This window comes from Neodiprion lecontei, chromosome 7, assembly GCF_021901455.1.
Source record: "Neodiprion lecontei isolate iyNeoLeco1 chromosome 7, iyNeoLeco1.1, whole genome shotgun sequence".
In the NCBI taxonomy this organism is placed as follows: Eukaryota; Metazoa; Arthropoda; class Insecta; order Hymenoptera; family Diprionidae; genus Neodiprion; species Neodiprion lecontei.
This window is the reverse complement of record NC_060266.1, coordinates 25,274,337-25,292,323: the sequence shown is the minus strand read 5'-3', so window position 1 is coordinate 25,292,323 and position 17,987 is coordinate 25,274,337. Positions and strand designations below refer to the sequence as shown.

Here is a 17,987-nt window from a genome sequence, read left to right as displayed (position 1 = left end):
TTCCTTCTCTCTCTCCCGATCCAATACCCGTGCAGATAATATTTCAGGATATGCGAGTGTCGAAATTGCCAGAAAACTTGAAAAAACGACGGAAAAAAAAATCTGACGAGATAAAAATAAAATGAAACAAATAATCAACCGAACAAACAGCGAAGGGGTAAAAGAAAAACGAAAATTTACGCCAGAGGGCGAATCGTGTGTGTGTGTGTTTTTTTTCTATCACTTTTAAATACTTTTTGGTTTTCGTATCTTTTTTAGTTTTTTCCTTTAGCCCGGCGCTAAACGCTCGACGGTGGGTATTTATTGTTTTAATTTACCATGTTACTACGTACAGACGTATACGTTTAATTATAGAAGGTTAATTTTACGCGACAGTGGCTATCACCATAGATATGCATAGGTACTGATTTATATTGTACACGCACGAACGTGTATGATACAGAATATTATTCCTCGGCCTAAACGAATACGCACCCCGATCGTATGAAATGCCGATGTTTTTTGAATTTGTCATTTTTTTGGTTAAAAGTTCCTTCGCTCCATATCGCGCAGGTGGCAAAAATCCGCCTCTCAGTATTACCCAAAATATACAGTCAACGAAGCGTAGTTGGATAGAATCGGCGTCAAATATACATATAGCAATATGCAGATCGGGCTGCGTGTGAAATGGAAATCGAATGAAAATATTCTGTGAAAAGAAGGAGAATATCCGGAAACAATAACAAGCAAAGCAAAACCTTTGTTATTATATTAACGGAGTTACTCGGAGAGTGGAAAAAAAAACATATTCGCTTCATATTCCGTCGGGGTAATAATTAATGAAAGCAAATCTTCCTCCTTTTTACCTATAATCTATATGTATATATCTGTATATACAAGTGTAAACTGAAAATAGCCCCGCGACGTCGGGGAGGTCGGTGTTCGGCCGGCAAATTTGAGCGAATGAAAATAGAATGAAAATAGTCGCTGCAGCTGTTCGTTTCTAACGCCGTCACGGGACACTGACGAAGAATCGACGCCCCGAGGGGATAATTTACCAAAAATAAGCCGGCTGCACGTATAAACGTCGGGCGAGAGAGCCGCGTTCCATACTTATGAAAATTAACTACCTAATTAAGATGACAGCCGGGTGACGGGTGAAAGAGAAATTTTAATGCATCGATTCGTTCGCTAAAAACGGGAAGAAAAATTTGAGGATTCGTCGAGTTTCGCGAAGAGTCGCGAAACGAAAACTAAATGAGCGCGCGGAAATCAAAGGATTTACGCAAAAAAAGATTACTCGTCAACAACCTTTCAGACTTTGTAACGTTTTGCCCTTTTCGATGGAGAAAAGAAATAATTTTTTAAGTTAAAAAAAATTTTAGCAGTGTGAATAAGTCGTCGTTACTCGTTTTGTTCGTCAATCGATCGTTCGTAAGTGACAATGAGATTCGAATTTTCATTGATCTTGTCAATTGACCGAAGCATCAATTTACGTGAAATTAATACAGGTCGTAAGTAATGACCCGATACTGTATTTCAAGATACGTTTATGTTATCTAAAATATGTGTCAAGTCATTGGTGTAAAATTAATTTTGCGAAACAAACGAGCTACCGTTCGTTGAAATTGAACAAACTTTGCACAAAATATGTATTCGACAGTATAACCCGTCAGAAATTATTCATTACTGAACTATTGACCGCTTCTAATAAAAGAGCGAGTTTCTTTTTTTTTTTAATTTTCTACTCATCGCTGCCGTTTATTCGTTCTTTTTCACTATCCTATAAGACTAATTTTCCATCAAAAAACTCGTCAACTCTCTGGTAGGAAAAGAAATTCTCTTCACAAAAGAACAATCTAATATTCCAAATTTGGCGCGCAAGTTAGAACAGCTCGTTATCCTGTTGAAAAAAAAAAAAAAAAACCACTTTGAAAAAAACAAACAATTGTCTCAATAACGAGACCTCGAGGAACGCTTTTGCATAAAAAAATTAGAAGAGCCAAAACTTTCGGGTTAGCCCGCGTTCAAACGACCACACGACGTGAAGTCATCAAATCGCGTGAACTTTATTCGGTTACTGGTTCTAAGTCTCTGAACGTTCATTTTCCCGATTCGAGTCTTTCTCGAATCCACATTACGCCTATCGCACCCTGAAATATTCGTCTCTCGTTTCCCGATTCTGTTTCGAGCTTTCGTGCAGGGAAATAAGAATCTGAATTTATTCAATTCCGCTCGTTAACGGCACCCCGCGATTCTCAGTACAGAGAGAGAGAGAGAGAGAGAAATGGGTGGGTGGAGATGTGTGGCGACGTCCTCTCGCCGACTCCCAACAACAATGCCGAGCATCCGCGCCCTAGACGTTTCCGTTCCGCGAGTACTTCCGGTCAATTGTAAATTACTCCCGCGGTGAACAAATACAAAGCTTTACATACATCTCGGTTAGTGAGCAGCGGCAGCAGCAGCAACACCACCGGCAGGGCTAAAGTGCACGCGCCCTCCACGAGGGGTGAGAAAAAAGGAGCGATGGACCGAATCGTGGCTAGTTATTGTCGTTATTTCGGAGGTAGAATCGCAAGTTACGCGCTGCATCTCTCCGGGATATTATTTTCTCCGAAAATTCTTTGATGTGGCGATCAATTCGGAATGATACCCGACTGGGTTTGAATGGCTCAAAGAGCCGCAGCGCAAAGGGTGAACGGCTCGTGTGCATTCCGGAAATATACATATGTATATATATATATATATATATATCTATATATGTATATGTATGTATATCTACGTAGCGAATACGCGCAGCGAGCAGCGCAGGGATAATTAAAACGCAATCCAGCGAGCAGAGGAACTGATACAATGGTTAAATCCACCCTTGAAGGTAGCCTCAGGGTCTTCGAGTTGACGTGTAAGCCCGGCATTCGAATTCGACTGTATTCGTATTATGCTTCGTAAATTTTAAGACTGTGCGCATGTAGGGAAGCGTTAATCACCCTAATGGTTGATATAATTAACACCTTGGTTAACTCCCGAATCCCGTATTACAGTCGAGACCTTGCCGAGCCTGAGTGGTGTGATTTTCTGGAAAGAGACACGGAAGTCAAGCTTTTACGAAACGACAAAGTTTCCAAGATTCCGAAAATTTGAGTTTCGATACAGTAAAAGTTCGAAAGTTAAAATATACTCCCGCAACGTAGCTTACTCGACTATTGGGTGTAAAAAATGAGAAGAACCGAAAATCAGAATGACCAGGATTCCGAACGTAACAAAGACAGATCATTAAATTTCACGGAAAACAGAAAATCTTGGATCATTCGGAATTTCGATGTTTCAGATTTGATAATTTTCTCATCTTCGCACTTTCGAAACTTTGATGTTTCGTCAAAATTCAACTTCTTCGCTTCAAGTTTCGGCGTAAAAAAATTTTCGAAATTTGAACCCCGCTCCTCCACGTTCCTGAAGTATAGGGGGAAAAAGAAAAAGAAGGATAAAAAAAAAATAGAACCAAGGTGCGATCGTAACGCTCCTTACCGAATAGTTCGGTGTTTGGTGAAAGGAAACGGGGGTTCGGATTCAACCCCCTTTCGATTTCCTGAACGACGACGAAAGGAGCATGGAACGAATCTCCAGAAGGAGCGCGTTATTCGGGAAACCATCCCGAGTCTCGCCCGCATACCCTGTTTACATAGATTTTTCCGCCCCGCTATTTCCCCGCAACGGGGGAAGTCCTGCCCACCAAGCACAGCCGACGTTCGTTCCTCGTCCCCGCCACTTTAATTCGCATTCTCGGATTTCCAATATCAAGTTGAACCTGGCGCCGCCCCTTGCCGCCCCCGCATTATCATATTTATAAGTCGGTCGTGTCGTCCATCGCGGGGGTCGTCGACCCCCATCCGGCCCCACCGACTCCGCGGTCCAGAATGCAACTTAATAACTTGTAACGGGGCATGACAAACCGCCCTAATGCGTCCGTCCAACGACGACGTTTCGGATCCCTCATCCCCGCCCCCCCCCCCCCCCAAAAAAAGAAAAAAAAAAAAAAAAATCCCCCCGCGTTATTCTTCCCGCGTCTCTAAATATTTCTGCTTATACGCCGGTCCGCCGCCTCTCGCTTCCGGGGCTTCCGAGATTAATCAAAAGATAATTTTTGCTAATAATAAAAGGGCGGACGTGACGTCACGTGCGAGTTATTACGACTCCTACCCGCTTGCGTTTCTACTCTTCATCCACAATCCGACGACGAGGCTTCAACGTGTACGCAGATTAATTGCGTCTCTGTTATACCTGCCTGCCTGCCCCCCCCCCCCCCCTCACCCCCTCGCCGCCTATCCTCTTTTCTCCCCTTACATCCCTTACGCTGTTGCTCGGGGTTCGTGGAACTGGGACGTGACGGCACCCTTGCCTTAGTTTCTGTTGCTCCGGCTGCTGCCGCTGGTATATTATAAGCTTTGGCCGAACGTCGAGGACGAGAAAAACGTCCGATATGAAAGAAATATTAGCGAGAAGGACGACACGGAGTCACCTAACCCGTGTTATTCCGCTTTTTATCCATCCCGTATCTCTTCCGCTTCCACAGAGGCAAGATTTCATTTCATTTGCTTCATTTTCTAATAATTACATTGCGGCTGCAATGTTCGGATGTTGTTGGATTAATGCACAGCTGTGCGTATTGCTTCGAAGCATTTTTTACATGCGGTTTCTGCTTTTACTTGGCCAAACAGTATAGTTTTTAGCAATGGTGATGGTGAATATTGCAGAGGTCTTCGAAACATCGTGTTCATAAATTCGTGTCAATTAATTCAAAAAATTAAGAATATTTACAAATTTTTCCTTCAATTAAACTTATAATTAACAAAAAGACGTAGGTATACTCGTTTAGAATGGTTAAAATCGAGTTGCACGTGGTACAAACATTTTTTGCAAGTACAGAATATAAGACATCCGCGTTCCATTATAGGAATTACAAATCATTTTTTGAGGTAACAACTTCACGGTTTTCCGTCAAGAAAATAAATCGGCTCAAACTAAGTTTTTTGTACATAATATTTTTCTTCAATTCGAATTGAATTTCGACGGAATACAGAGTAAATAATCTGAACGATTCAGGTCTTAGTAACTTACTGGAACTGGTAAAATGTCAGGGAAAACTAGGTTTCAGATCCTGGAAAACCTAGAAATGTGATGGAATCTTTTTCCCAAAAACTTGTGGCTAATCGAATTTGAAGATCCTCGAATTATCGAGCATTCGCAAGAAGAGCACCTGAAAACATTTCACTCATCGTCCCCGTGACATCGAGATCGATAAAAAAAAAGGCGTTAATTATCCGTGGAGCCGGAACGAGGATACGAATAAAAAGTGTGCTCAGCATCAAAAATACGAAAAACGGCACGCAATTTGAATTATAACTCACGTCGTTAAATCCCTAGGTCTGACACAGAAGCGGCTGGCATAATTTATCGAACCCTACATCGGTCCGCGTAGCATTTGATCACCGCGATAAGTGTCTCCGGATGGGTTGTACTTTATTTTTCCATTTCTATACAGTGTACAAGTACGTGCGGAGCCCCGTACCGCGTCGCTTTGCCGAAGCAAGGAGGGTAAAAGAGTCGGGGATGAGGCAGGTAACTTCCTAACCGAATTGTCAAGTTGGTGAGAGAGGTTGCAGGGGTGTACATCAGGGCCGGGGAAAATGCCGGGGCAAAGGCGAAGAGACGACGACGACGACTTGCAGAGGCCGTCAACTTCCACGCGGGGAACGAGAAGCCGAAGAGGAAATGAGAGAGATGGAGCGATGTAAAAAAAAAAAAAAAAAAATCAAGAAGTCTTCTGATTCGGTAAACATCATCTGAATATCTGATTGCCCTCTTTAAATTCGCGAACTGGCCCCTCGACTGGATTATATATATATATATATATATATTATATATAAGGTACAATCGTTAGGCAGTATTTTGTTCGTTTTTCCTCCTCCCCCCTCCCCACCCCCCTTTCGTTTTTTATCGTGTTTATCTTTTCACTTTTCCTCATCCTACTTTTCTTCTTTTTTTTTTTTCGCAACGAGCGAGGTAGAGAAGTTGAAATTATTTAGATTCTCTAACACAATAGCCAAGTTTACGAGGTCGGTCGACTCCCGGCAGGCTGGTCGGAGGTTCGCGCGCATTTCCATAAGAATTTAATAACACCGCAACACAGGGCGCAATTAATATACTTTTTTGCCCTGTTACCTCTCTCGGAAAAAGTACGAAGTCGAAGAAGGAGAAGAAGCCGCTGAAGACGCGGCCCTTCGTAGAAATCTCGCTGGATATCAAAAAAGAAGATGGGGAGAGGAAAGTTGTACCAGCAGAATAAGAAGCATAGGAAGAAATCACGTAACATTCGTGTACGATTTAACATTTGTAGAGTACAGGAAATGAGGATGATTGATTTTTCGCGGTCGATCGATTCCACGATCCGATCTCGATTTTGAAGATTTCGTCCGGATCGACGCTCGCCAATCACGGCTCTCCCTTCTTATTCCCAGCTATTACCTCGGTACCAGCTACTTTCGACGGTTTTCCCGACGGACGTGAAACTTGGCAAATTGTTAAACAACGTTAGCTGGCGGGAACGTCAAACTGTCTCTTGCCGCGCGGGCTACCGGGAAGGCCGGGGTTTGAAAATGACGTGGAGACGAGCTGTGAGAGAGAGAGAGAGAGAGCGTGAGAGAGATTGGGAGAAAGAGAAAATAAGAGGGAATAAGATCGACGGAGGATTGAGAGGAGAGACTTATACGGAGTAAAAGTGCCGGCTTGGATACATAGTCGGGAGTGTACGAATGTACGCTCAACACACGCATGATGAGCAGCGGAAGGAGGGCTAAGAAGATTTTGCGACTGCGGAGAAAGAGAGAGAGAGAGAGAGAGAGAGAGAAAGAGGAGAAAGAGAAGCCGAGGGTGTGTGTAGAGCCAACAAAATTCCGTCCGTCCTTTGAAAGCCAAATTTGTAATCCTTTCGCGAGGGGCTAAACCCACCCCCCGCCCGTCCCTGCCTCCACCTTCACATCCTCATCCTTCTTTGTCGGCTCACCTTCTTCTTCCTTTGCCGCGGTCGCGCGGCGGATCTAGCCGTTGAGATCTGCACCTACAGCCTCGATCCCCGTGTCGTCTTCTCCGCACTGGTAGGGTATATACGACGGAAATCCCAGGGTTGAGAGATAAAATATTAATGCTTCACGTAGAACCGACTCACCGGCATCAACCCCCACGGCTAACACGTACTCAACTAACCCGAAACCTCGGGCAGTCGGTTGGGGCGAAGAGGATGAGTGGGAGAGAAAAAAAGGTGGAAGAAAACAAGAACTGGAAGCAGAAGAAAAAGAAGAAGAAGACGAAGAATAAGAATAAGAATAAAAATAAGAATAGGAAGAAGAAAGTGGAGGGGGAATCGCGGTGCGTGGTCGAGAGAAAGAGAGTTGTCGGTGGTATACCTAAAGGTATTTCCTCGGCAAGTTGGTAAGCCAACTTTCGAAATCGCGGGGATTTTACCGAATAAGACTTTTCCACGACGAGGGGCGCGAAAACCGCAGCGGCGACCGAATCTTTTTCTTCTTCTTGGCGTCGAACAGATTAGGCTCCGTTCCGGAGGTCCGATATCATCGGGCCCAACGTCGTCGTTCCGCGGCTGCAGGCTGCGTGGCAGTATCAAAGACTAATCCTCCGCGTCTCTGACTTTTCCAACCCCCAATCAAAGCGGAAACTCTCTTTAATTTCGCAACTAGGTATCGCCCCGTCGATTCCCGCAAATCCTTTCCCCGCCCCCTCGTGCATCTCGCGCGTCATAAGTCGTCCCGATATTACGGTAATAGCGGTGATGGCCGTGGTATTATATTAGTGGTGATGGTGGTGGTGGTGGTGGAAGGTATGCCCAATGTAACAGCCGGCGACGATGATCAAAGATAATTCCTCGCCAAAAGATTAAAGATTGATGCCACGGGAGAAGACGAAGTAGCTACGGTGGTGACGAGGAGGTTGAGGGTCGATCCGCAGAGCTGCTTCTGCCCCCCGCATGGGGCGAGATGAGACGATAGGGGGGTCGTGGGGGAGGGGACGGCTAAGAATCAAAGTCTGTCGAAATATAAAATGCATGAAGCGTGAATCTCCAGGGGCTTCCCCCGCCCTCCGCCGCCCCGCGGGCACGGAACGAACTAAAGAGAGAGAAAGAGAGAGTTGGAGGGGAGGGGGAGGGAAAGGGACCGCTGAAACATATGTACCCTGGAGGCATTTACTTATACAGAGGCAAGGAAGGGCTGGGCGTGAAGAACGAGTGTGGTTTCGACTGATATCGTAACACGTAGCGCATGTACATACATATTATCCTTCGCGAAAAAAATGGGGGTGACATGCGAAAATGGTGTTTTTTTTTTTTTTTGTGCTTTTTTCTTGGAAAACAGAATTACACTATTCTCCTTTTCGGCCGAAGACAAGGAGAGGTGGAAGAAAGAACGCGAAATTTGCGCCCTGCAAAATTTGATGTATCATCGTAGTTTGGGGGGGGGGGGGGGGGGGGGGGAAGATGCGCACGTATTGCCGGGTGTCCCGCTTCCCGTAATTCACCTATCTTCTCCGAGCCCTCTCCTTGGTCCTTGCGTCTGATATTAAGGGACTTACTTCTATGACTGAAACAGATGGCACCCCTCCGGCTACGAGATAATGCCCCTCCACGTTGCTGTTGGGGGGTGAAACAGGCGGCGGTTTTCCCCCTCTCCCCACCCCTACGGCCGGTTATCGTACCGCCTTTAATAACTCATCCGTCGATTAGATAACCGCGCACGTATAGGTAGGCTCGATTATATCGAAATGAAGGGGGTCGGATTAGAAGTTATAATGTTAATGCCTCCGTCGTATAGCTTCTAGTCGTTTCTCCTCCCTCCCCGACTCCTCCGAGGTTGCGGCATATCATTCTTCATCGTTGCTGGGAGGGAGAGAGATACCGAGGAAACGTGAGGGTGAACGGGAAACAAAATTGTATAAGCCACATTTCTCCGAGTACTCGGATTTTCTAGGGATATTAAAAGACAAACAATTTCCGTACAGTCAATAATATTGTATTAATATTTCGTAATCTTTGTTCAACGTTGCTGTGCAGAGAATTTTTTTTTTTTCCCTACATTTACACAAACACACGTGTGATCTGGTGTTGCGCATTTCTTATTCCAACAGTCATCTGTCTTTCTTTTTATTTGCACAAGGCAATCTGCGATTCTTGCTGGGTTGCTTCACATTCATGGTAACAGTCGTCTTCCCCAACTACCGTGAGAATTTCAAAGCAATTTATTCGAGGGGTATGAAAATATTGCGACTAGAATGTGGCGGTGATAAAATAGCTTTGACGTCTTATCGAACGTTGCTGTTCTCTTCGTAAACGCGTAATTGATTGTTCTTTGCGTTAAAAAAAAAAAAACTCTAATATTTACACCTGTATATATAGCAGAGAGGTGCAAAAGTGCAACAAAAAAAAAATTTCAGACATGATCGTCATTCTTGGAATTAAATTTCACTTAATTCTTGACACATCGATGTACTTTAGCATGGCTGACGTCATATTATTCTAGTTTCAATCTACTCTGATTGCTTCGATATTTGTTCAATCAGAAATCAAATAACATGATCTGATTATTTTTAAATTCTCTGCTTATTATTCCCATACATTTTTTTAATTTTATTTTCTTCGTAAAGAGGCTAAATCGTTTTCTTCCCTCTATCCCTGACAACAAACTTTGTTTGAATTGAAAAGACGGACCAATAATCGGTTTTTAATCATTCACCGTGTTCGGATGATTAATGTAATCGAATGTCATCTTTTCACAGGACGAAAATCAATCGATTTCGGTTCTTATCTCTCCACGGCGACTGCGATCTACACTCTATAATTGTATTTAAGTGTACATTTGGAAAAACAAATTCTGACCTACGCTTAACGTGACTCACGGTAAACGTTCCCCAATCCAAACACATCGTCTTCGTAAAATGAGTTTTCCGCGTTGCGAAATGAAATTGTATCGAATCGAACGGCGAGATTTAAATTACCAGTGGTAGCTGCAGCGGCCAATTGTCCGATCCTCAGGATCTGCAGGATGAGACTAACGACGAAGCAGATCTGCGCCATCTTCGGTACCCTGATAACAAGTCCCAGACGGAATTCGGGACGCCGTGTCCTGTCGGATCGGCTACCACAGTCCTTGAATCCTGGCTCCGGCATCGCGTCAGTTGGATCTCGGCACTGCACTCGGATCAAGAAGAACCGGCACCCTCGACGCTGTTTCCTCCCTCCGACCGTTGAGCATCGATGCCGAAGAACACCACCGAACGTTTAACTTTATTCGACAGTGTTTGTTCGAGTAGTTTTTTCAAATTACAAGTCCCGGCGCGTGTTTTTCCCCGCAGCAAATTCCAGTCCCACTTTTTATTACTTTCGCTTAGACGTTACAGGGTCAAAATTTTGTAAAAAATCAAGTCCGTCCTGAACATCGTTCGCGTCTAGAAACGGGGCGGAAACGCGGCTGCCTCCAGGAGCGCGCTCGCTCTTATAACCCTGAGAATCGATAAAGTATATCGTCCGTTGCGGCCGTAGAAATCTCTCCGGAGAGGCTCGCAGACACGCGGCGAGAACGCGAGGACGCGGTTCGCTAAGACTAGCTCCGGATGCTCGGCGGGCCGCTCTGTCGGGACGCCCGGCGTCGACTGGCGTCGAGCCGCATCGTCCCCCGGAGCGTCGGACGCGACGCCGCGCATCTCTGCCACCCCCGTTCCTGTTTCACCCTGTTTCACCCCTCCCGAAACCCGCCGCGAGAGCCAATCGCTTGGTAGGAGAGGCCGCACCCGCGACCGCGGAGGCGGGACTCTCAAATTAAGATTTTCGACTTTCTTAGCGTCCGCGCGGGACTCGTCGTCGGCACGTGACCTGCCTCGTCCCCCACCCCCCGTCCCGCGCACCTGACATTGTTTAACTTTCGATGATTTTTAAATCTTCGCCGGAGGCATGAATCACATATTTCGTGCCTCTTATCCGTAGCGAGGATCTTCCGTTACAGCCCTGCATTTACACCCGCGAGATTTTCTTCTCGTTTCGATGTTTGGTCGGTTTTTCAACCACGTTTTTTCCCCCGGCGTTCACCGTCGTGATCAATTTTCAAACACCGTAGAACTACGCGTGTTCGGTGAGCGAAAAGCGAGAGATTCGAAACGTCTCGTCGGATTTATCAAAAGACCTGTCAGCTTGGTTGAGTCAGTTTTTACACGATCGCGACGGATCTCGCATTTCATTCATTTTTCTCCGTTAATATTGTTTCAGATTTTTTTCAACCCGTATCACATCGAGCCATCAGAAATTTTCGACAGTCCTCCGTGCGGTATGGAGTCCGAAACACTGGTCTGAGTGACAGAAGATGGTGGTTGAATTATTCAAGATTTCCAGTCACCGAACCTGACGATACCATCTCCTTGGAGAACATCTTGCTGCACGGTCTCGTAACTTCTAAGGTAATAATAATACGACCAGTATTAATTATGACTCTTTCGAACCCTGACTCGATGTTTTTACACGACATTTGACGCCGTGGTCCCTTGATCATCATACCGGCAGCTCAAACTATTTTCGCAAAAACCCGATCGGTATGGATCTTGGAAACGTGGAAAAGCCGCGTGACCCACGAGAACGAAGAAATTGAAGGGAGAAACGTGGATGATAAAATGCCATGTGGATTTTGATCCGCGTCCGCGGGTTATAATACCTACCTTGACTTTTAAATAAGACCGAAAAATCCATTACGCGGTGTCTCGTCCTGCAGGATGCGGTCCGTCGATGTCACGCGTCCCTACCCGGTAATCGAATCCTGGGTAGAAAGACACGCGCATATACATACGTACGTATAATACCGTCGAGTCGGCCGCGTCTGTCTCATCTCGGGGTCAGTTCCATGATTTCTTTTTAGACGACTATGCGCCCGGAGTATCAGGAGGTTTGACAGGCGTCACATCTCGACTCGTCCGCGAACGCCTTCGGGCGGAACGTTGCCGAGCGGTTTCTCTCCTCCCCTCTCCTCTCCTCTCTTCCGAACCGGTATACCTATACTCGGAGGTATTAGTTTCCCGGGGAGGAAGTTATCCACCACCTGGAGGCAAGATTGACATCTGCTTATCGTTCCAAGAATTTTCCCTCCGAACAATTAAGTCTCTATCGGAAGGTGGATGGGGGGCGAGAGAGACTCCCTCAACTTTGGTACTCCGCTCGTTAACTAAAACTTGAGCTATTACAAGAATTAGATGGTTGATTGATATCTCCGCGGCCTTCCTTGATCACCAGCCCACCCCCTCCCCAACCCCCTGCAATCCGCTTCCCGGCAATCAACGATTATACCCTGGAACGTCGAATGGATACACCGCGGGGACAGCCTCCAACGGATAAGAAAATCACCGAGCATTCAAGGGGAACGACGTCTTTGATAAAAATTGAGGAAAGCTCTGAAGAAATCTTTCGGCATTTCACCCTTGCGCGTCCTAAGCTGCGGCACAATACCGTCTGCATGCGTTATACGGTGAGACGCGGGCGCGGTGTAAGAGATTAGAAGTCAGGACGAGAAAGGGGAACCGTGGGGCAAACGGGCAGTTGCCAAATGGTGAAAATGATGGATGCGGACGGGGAATAGAGTGTGTTTAATAATTTCCGGTGCGGCAGCAGCGGCGCGAACAGCTTTGGCAGCGCCCCGGTAAGCTGGAGTGAGAGATAGAGGTCGGGGTTCGCAGGGTTCGAGAAACGACGATGTGACAATCGGCAGAAGAGTTTTTGCTCGGTCGCAGCTGGACTCTTATATTCATTTTCGCCGCTGAATCATTTCTCGGAGCTCCCCTTCCTCCTCCCTCATCCCGAGGGTTACATACAGACCGAGTACGATAACGCTCGCCGTCTTCCTCTCTTCTCTTGCCGCGCGCTTCGCGTTATACGTACGTGTACCGCGTCGGGGCCTGAATTCGTTCGCTCGGAGCCCTTTCAGATTTTCACCACCTCCTCCACCCCCGCCCCAGTCGATGGACGTACGGCAACGGTCAATTACCGGGCGGTCGTTTCTTTCACCGACGCGATTTCGCCTCGGGAGTTTCTTCTTTCGCATCCATGCAGAAGCTCCGAGACGACGGGGATGCAAAGAAACTCTCCGACGTGAAGCTCGGGGCTGAAGAGACAAAGGGCCAACCGAAGAAATTGTACCGCGCGTGCAGGCACTTCGCTTTCTTCGATCGCTCGCTCGCTCGCTCGCGGCCTTTTTCAATCGCTAATAGGATTATCTACACTTCGACAGGCGGGTGAGCCAGGTTCGACACCCGCCAATCCCCCCCTCGAACCTCGCCCCGCTTCGATACAAAACTCTTTCGAGACAATCGAACGAAGGAGGAACGAACTACGTTCGTTCGAACGGAAGGCTCGGAACTTGCGGAGTCTCTCGAGCCAATTAACCAGTCAATACATCCGAGCCAATGAGAAACTCACTATTCAAATCTCCCTTTCTCTCTTTATCCCTCTTCTTCTCGAGGGACAATCGGATTGTAATTATTGAGAGCTGCCTCGTCGTTGCCTCACGATTTCATTCTACGCGTTTTACCGAGCTTAGATTCCAGAGGTATATCCGTTCATCCTGATTTCACGAGCCCTCTTCCTCTCATGGCTTGTGAATAAATCTCCGCAGAACCGTCAACGTTAACGCGAGCAACCGTCTCACTAAAGTCTCGTCTTTTATTCGTTTTCCGTTTCCGTTTTTCTTTTTCTTATTATTATTCTTCTTCTGCTGCTTCTACACCTCTTTTTTCCCCCTCTCGCTCCCCTGGGTCTTCCGTTAAACTGCAGCAGCCGCGTATTCCTTACGGAGTAGGTAATTACGGAATTTTTATTTCAGAAATACTTCTCGCGTATGATTAACGAGCGAGCGTTTTAACTGTCCCCGATTTTTCCCTCCCTCGGGATCGGAAAGAACCGGAGGAGATAAGAAGAGAAAAAAAAATGCAAAAACGGGGATACAGTTTAAAAAATGTATAAAGAAGTACGCCAGCGACGGATAAATTACCGAACTACACCCGGGGCTTCTTCTATTCCCATTTCGCTCGGAAATTTTTCTTCGCTGTAGGATTCTTCGTTCGTCATCCCAATTGTCACCTTTGAAGGAACTTTCAATTAGCCCTCATTCATTATTTTCACCTAGATTCCTCGCGTTCCTGTCTCGTATCGCCCCACTTGCGGCGGATAATCGAAACGGAATTCCGAATGACGCTCGGAATTTCACCGAAACCTGCAATTCCCTGCAACGAAACGGGACAACGCGTTACTCATCGTGTTTTCTAGCTCCAGGTTTCTACAAATTTCCGACAATAACAACGCGCAACAGCACTATTTTCCATACCTACCCGTCCCGAATAACTCTCCACTCTACGATGCATTCAATTTTCGTGTCAAGTGTAAACTACTTTGAACTCGTGATTAGTTTCTCACTGTGAAGTTTTAACTATGGCAACGGAACTCGAATCAAGCTTATTTCTCGAACGAAGTAAAAAGTTCGCACCATTTTTAATTACGGGTAAATTCAGAACGTTTTATAATTTTATTCGCTATATCGAGCGTTGGAAGAAAAAGTGACAGTTGAAACGATAAAAAAGTTTAAAGAAATCTAGAAAGATGTGAGAAACAAAAAAAAAAAAAGAATGAAAAAGAAACTGCCACGTCTTGTGCAGAAATGAGATCAACCCTTTGGCACCACACTGCATGTAATTGCGTTATTGGTAAAATGTATCGAGTCCCGCCTAACCGAGACACGAAGGGGGAGGGGGGGAGGTGCTTCAGAACCTACGCGCCCGGATTGATACATAACGTAGGACTTCAATGCCCATAATCTCGTCGGCTAATATCGGCCGACCGTTCTCGAGCACGGACCGTATCGGTTAAAAAGAGTTCGCGTCACGGAGCGAAAGGTAAGGGATGGCCGCGAAGGAACAGCGGCATACCGAGGTAGGGTGGAAACGGCGTGGCAGCAGCCCTGCCGTTGACAGTCCTGTCTTCGAAAGCAAATTTCACTTTTTGTCAACGGGCGGTCGTTTGAAAGGAACGAATATTGGATTCGGTTATTACTTCTTCAACCTTCAACCTCATGCCCCGTCTTCCCTCCCTCCGTCCCTCCCTACTCCCTTCTCCACTCCCCTCCGCCCTTCTCACCAATGACAGGTGTAATCTGTCCTCTGCGGAGAGAGCCTGTAAGGTGCAACGACGACGTGACTTTCACCAATCTTCCCTTCTCGTCGGCGGCCTTTGAAGGCGGGCCCTTCGACGTCTTGAGTGCCCTGTACCAACCTAATTCTTATGTAATTGTATCGTTTATTTCCTTCCCTTTATTCCTCGCCTCGATACCCCGCGGCTGCTTCTGTCGGATCCAGACCAAGCTGAGACATGAAGAAGAAGAAGAAGATGATGATGATGAAGAAGAAGTCGAATCCTAGCCCCGAGGGATAGAATCAAAATTTGGCAAAATCTCTGTACACCCGAAATCCCTCGAGCTGATCGCCTGATGGAGTTTGCTCCTTTAACGTAACGTTCGGTCCCGATCGCGCAGTTTCGACCGCTTGGCGCATCGAAGTTCTCGTCGTCGACGAGGTGCAGGGTTGAGGGATGGTGTTAGTTTCCTGCCCGGATATTAGCTGTCACGTGGCTCAGTGGACAGAACCGACGCGTGTTAGAGCTTCTTCTCCTATGTGTGCCGCGGCGGCCTCGCCCGTCTTCTTACCGCGGTTATCCGAGTCACTCTCCTTCCCCGTCGCGGCTTTTCGAAATCTCCTAACCCTCGTTTTTTCGCCAGACGAAAAATTCACCCCCTAACCCCGCGCGACGCTCGCCGTCGTACGTGACGTCATGCCACCCGAGTCGCCGGCTGAATACGAAAACGTTGAAGGGACGGTTACGCCACCCACTCTTTTCCACTCTCTCCTCTCTCCCTCTCTCTCTCTCTCTCTCTCTCTCTCTCTCAGGGTCTACACGGGGTCCGATTCACCGTACGTATGGGAAGGATTCAACCCGATCGCGACACCTCCGCCGGAAAAAGAGAGAGAAAGAGGGAGGGTAAAAAGTAGATGAAAATGAACATAAACATATTCGTTCGGTTTTGTGGGCTGCGGTGATACCGCGTACTCGACTGTCTATACGGGGAAAATCTCGGCGGAGGGAAAGGCTTCACTGATCCAGGGGGATTCTCTCAGCTCCCGGTGTGAATAATTAGCGGCCTATCCGTACCCGGCCTAAGTCTATGTATCATCAACCTCACTTGATACAATGGTATAACTACACAAGGGCGTGTTAACGCCTGGAGAGAAAGAGAGAGGACCGAGAGAAGAACCCACAGTCGTGATATGAATTTATCCGCGAGTCAACTACTCGACGGAAGGGATATATGGAAAGGCAGACGTGCCTCTGCGCTTCTTACTGGCAAATGATTATATTACACGCTCCGTGATACATCGAGCAGCGATATTACACTTATTTTTTAACCTTCTAGGAGCCCTCGAGGCGTCCCAGATGTTTACCGGGAAATTTGGTCACATGATTTTTCACTTAGGGGTAACGGTAATACGAATCGGATTTGACAAACGACTGGAATACGGGTTGGCACTTGTCTAACCCTTATGATATATCTAATCGTCTACAACATCTGAAACCTTGCACTTTCCAAAGCTAGCCTTATCCCACTGCTAATAAGGGTGGAGGAGGGGACGGTCTAAAATCATACCCATTTTTAGGATTTTCTTTTAAAGCAGTTGCTGATGGAAACAAGAAAGTCGATGTTGCGTCGCAAAAGTCTCGACAAGTTCAAAATATAATTTACAACCACACATCTAGTTCCCAAGATGTCCAAGTACCTGATTACATTTTTTTCCTACCACGCCTGTATCCTGTAAATTTCTGACCCTTGTTCCAACTTCTCTCTACCTTCTCCCAAAACTTTGTCCCTTCCATGCTTTCCTTAAATTTCAAATAAGTTAGTTGTCGACACAGCCTTCAACAGAACAGACGTGCTCACTCGGCGAGTCATTCTCAACCATTTTTCAATCCACTCGTGTAACAATTACAGCCTAGTTGATCCTTGCCGTTGAAGGAAAATATTTAACAACTCCGGACGTCTAGTCGCAAGCACATCTTTTCGACAGTTGAAACCGAGGTTCAGAGCGCAGCAGAGTTCTGCCTCCAATCCGTTTGAATTTCCGACTCTGAGAGGTGACACGTCCTACGCGAATCCCGCCTCTTATACGATTACAGTGGTAAAAGCTTGCGTGGGAAAACGGTGTGAAAAAACCGAGTTGTCGCTTATACATATACCTCTCGAGACGTACTCGAAATACGTCCCCAGCTACACGGGGAGAAAAAAAAACTACCTCTTACGTATCCCATTTTCTTGTTTTTATTTCATTTTTCACACCATCTTATCAGACAGGGTATCGCACACCGCTTGGAGAGATGTCTTTAAGGGAATATCGCAGCCGCGTTGTCACACGGAAAAAGGGACGTTTCCGGACGGACGCCGCGAACACCTCGACGAAGTATCGATGACGCAAGCCCGGAATCAGAGATATCCGTCCGTTGGTGAAGTCTGTACTCGGTATCGTCGTCCAATGGCTTGCGATACCGCGTGGAAAACAAAGTGTCGCCTTTCATCTGCCCTCGCAGAGACAATATTGAAAAAAGAAGATTCCTCCCCCTTTTTCCCCTGCACTCTAACAGGGTTTTATCCTCCCCCCCCCCCCCCCCCCCCCCCGTCTTTCGTCGTTTGGTGTAAACATCAGATCGAGTAGGTATAAGAAGGCTGATGGCGGCGGTTATTTCAACGTCGACGAGAAGGGGGGTCGAGAGCTCGGCAACCGCCACCAACGGGGGCCTGCCAGATATTAGCATAAGATTTTCGTCGGGGCTTAAAGCGCAGCCGAGAACAGCGACGGAGTTTAGCGGTCGTGTCGCC

General features: G+C 46.6%; 1 protein-coding gene and 1 long non-coding RNA gene across 8 annotated transcripts in view; one reads left to right on the top strand and one right to left on the bottom strand.

Moving 5' to 3' along the window:
- The window catches only part of LOC107222259 (neurotrimin-like), a 122,744-nt gene extending 112,045 nt beyond the window's left edge, over positions 1-10,699 (bottom strand). For all 3 annotated transcript variants that reach the window (XM_046745931.1, XM_046745933.1, XM_015661538.2), the window contains exon 1: positions 10,039-10,699. In XM_046745931.1, the coding sequence (XP_046601887.1) occupies positions 10,039-10,210 (172 nt within the window). In that variant the 5' untranslated portion in view covers positions 10,211-10,699. The remainder of the gene's footprint in view (positions 1-10,038) is intronic.
- LOC124295531 overlaps positions 1-17,987 on the top strand; it is a 172,546-nt gene that overhangs the window by 131,159 nt on the left and 23,400 nt on the right. For 4 of the 5 annotated variants that reach the window (XR_006905484.1, XR_006905481.1, XR_006905482.1 and 1 more), the window contains exon 5: positions 11,303-11,490. This is a non-coding gene — a long non-coding RNA (uncharacterized LOC124295531). Of the gene's footprint in view, positions 1-5,518; positions 5,809-11,302; positions 11,491-17,987 lie in introns of all 5 variants that reach the window. The other variant, XR_006905483.1, reaches the window with a different exon arrangement.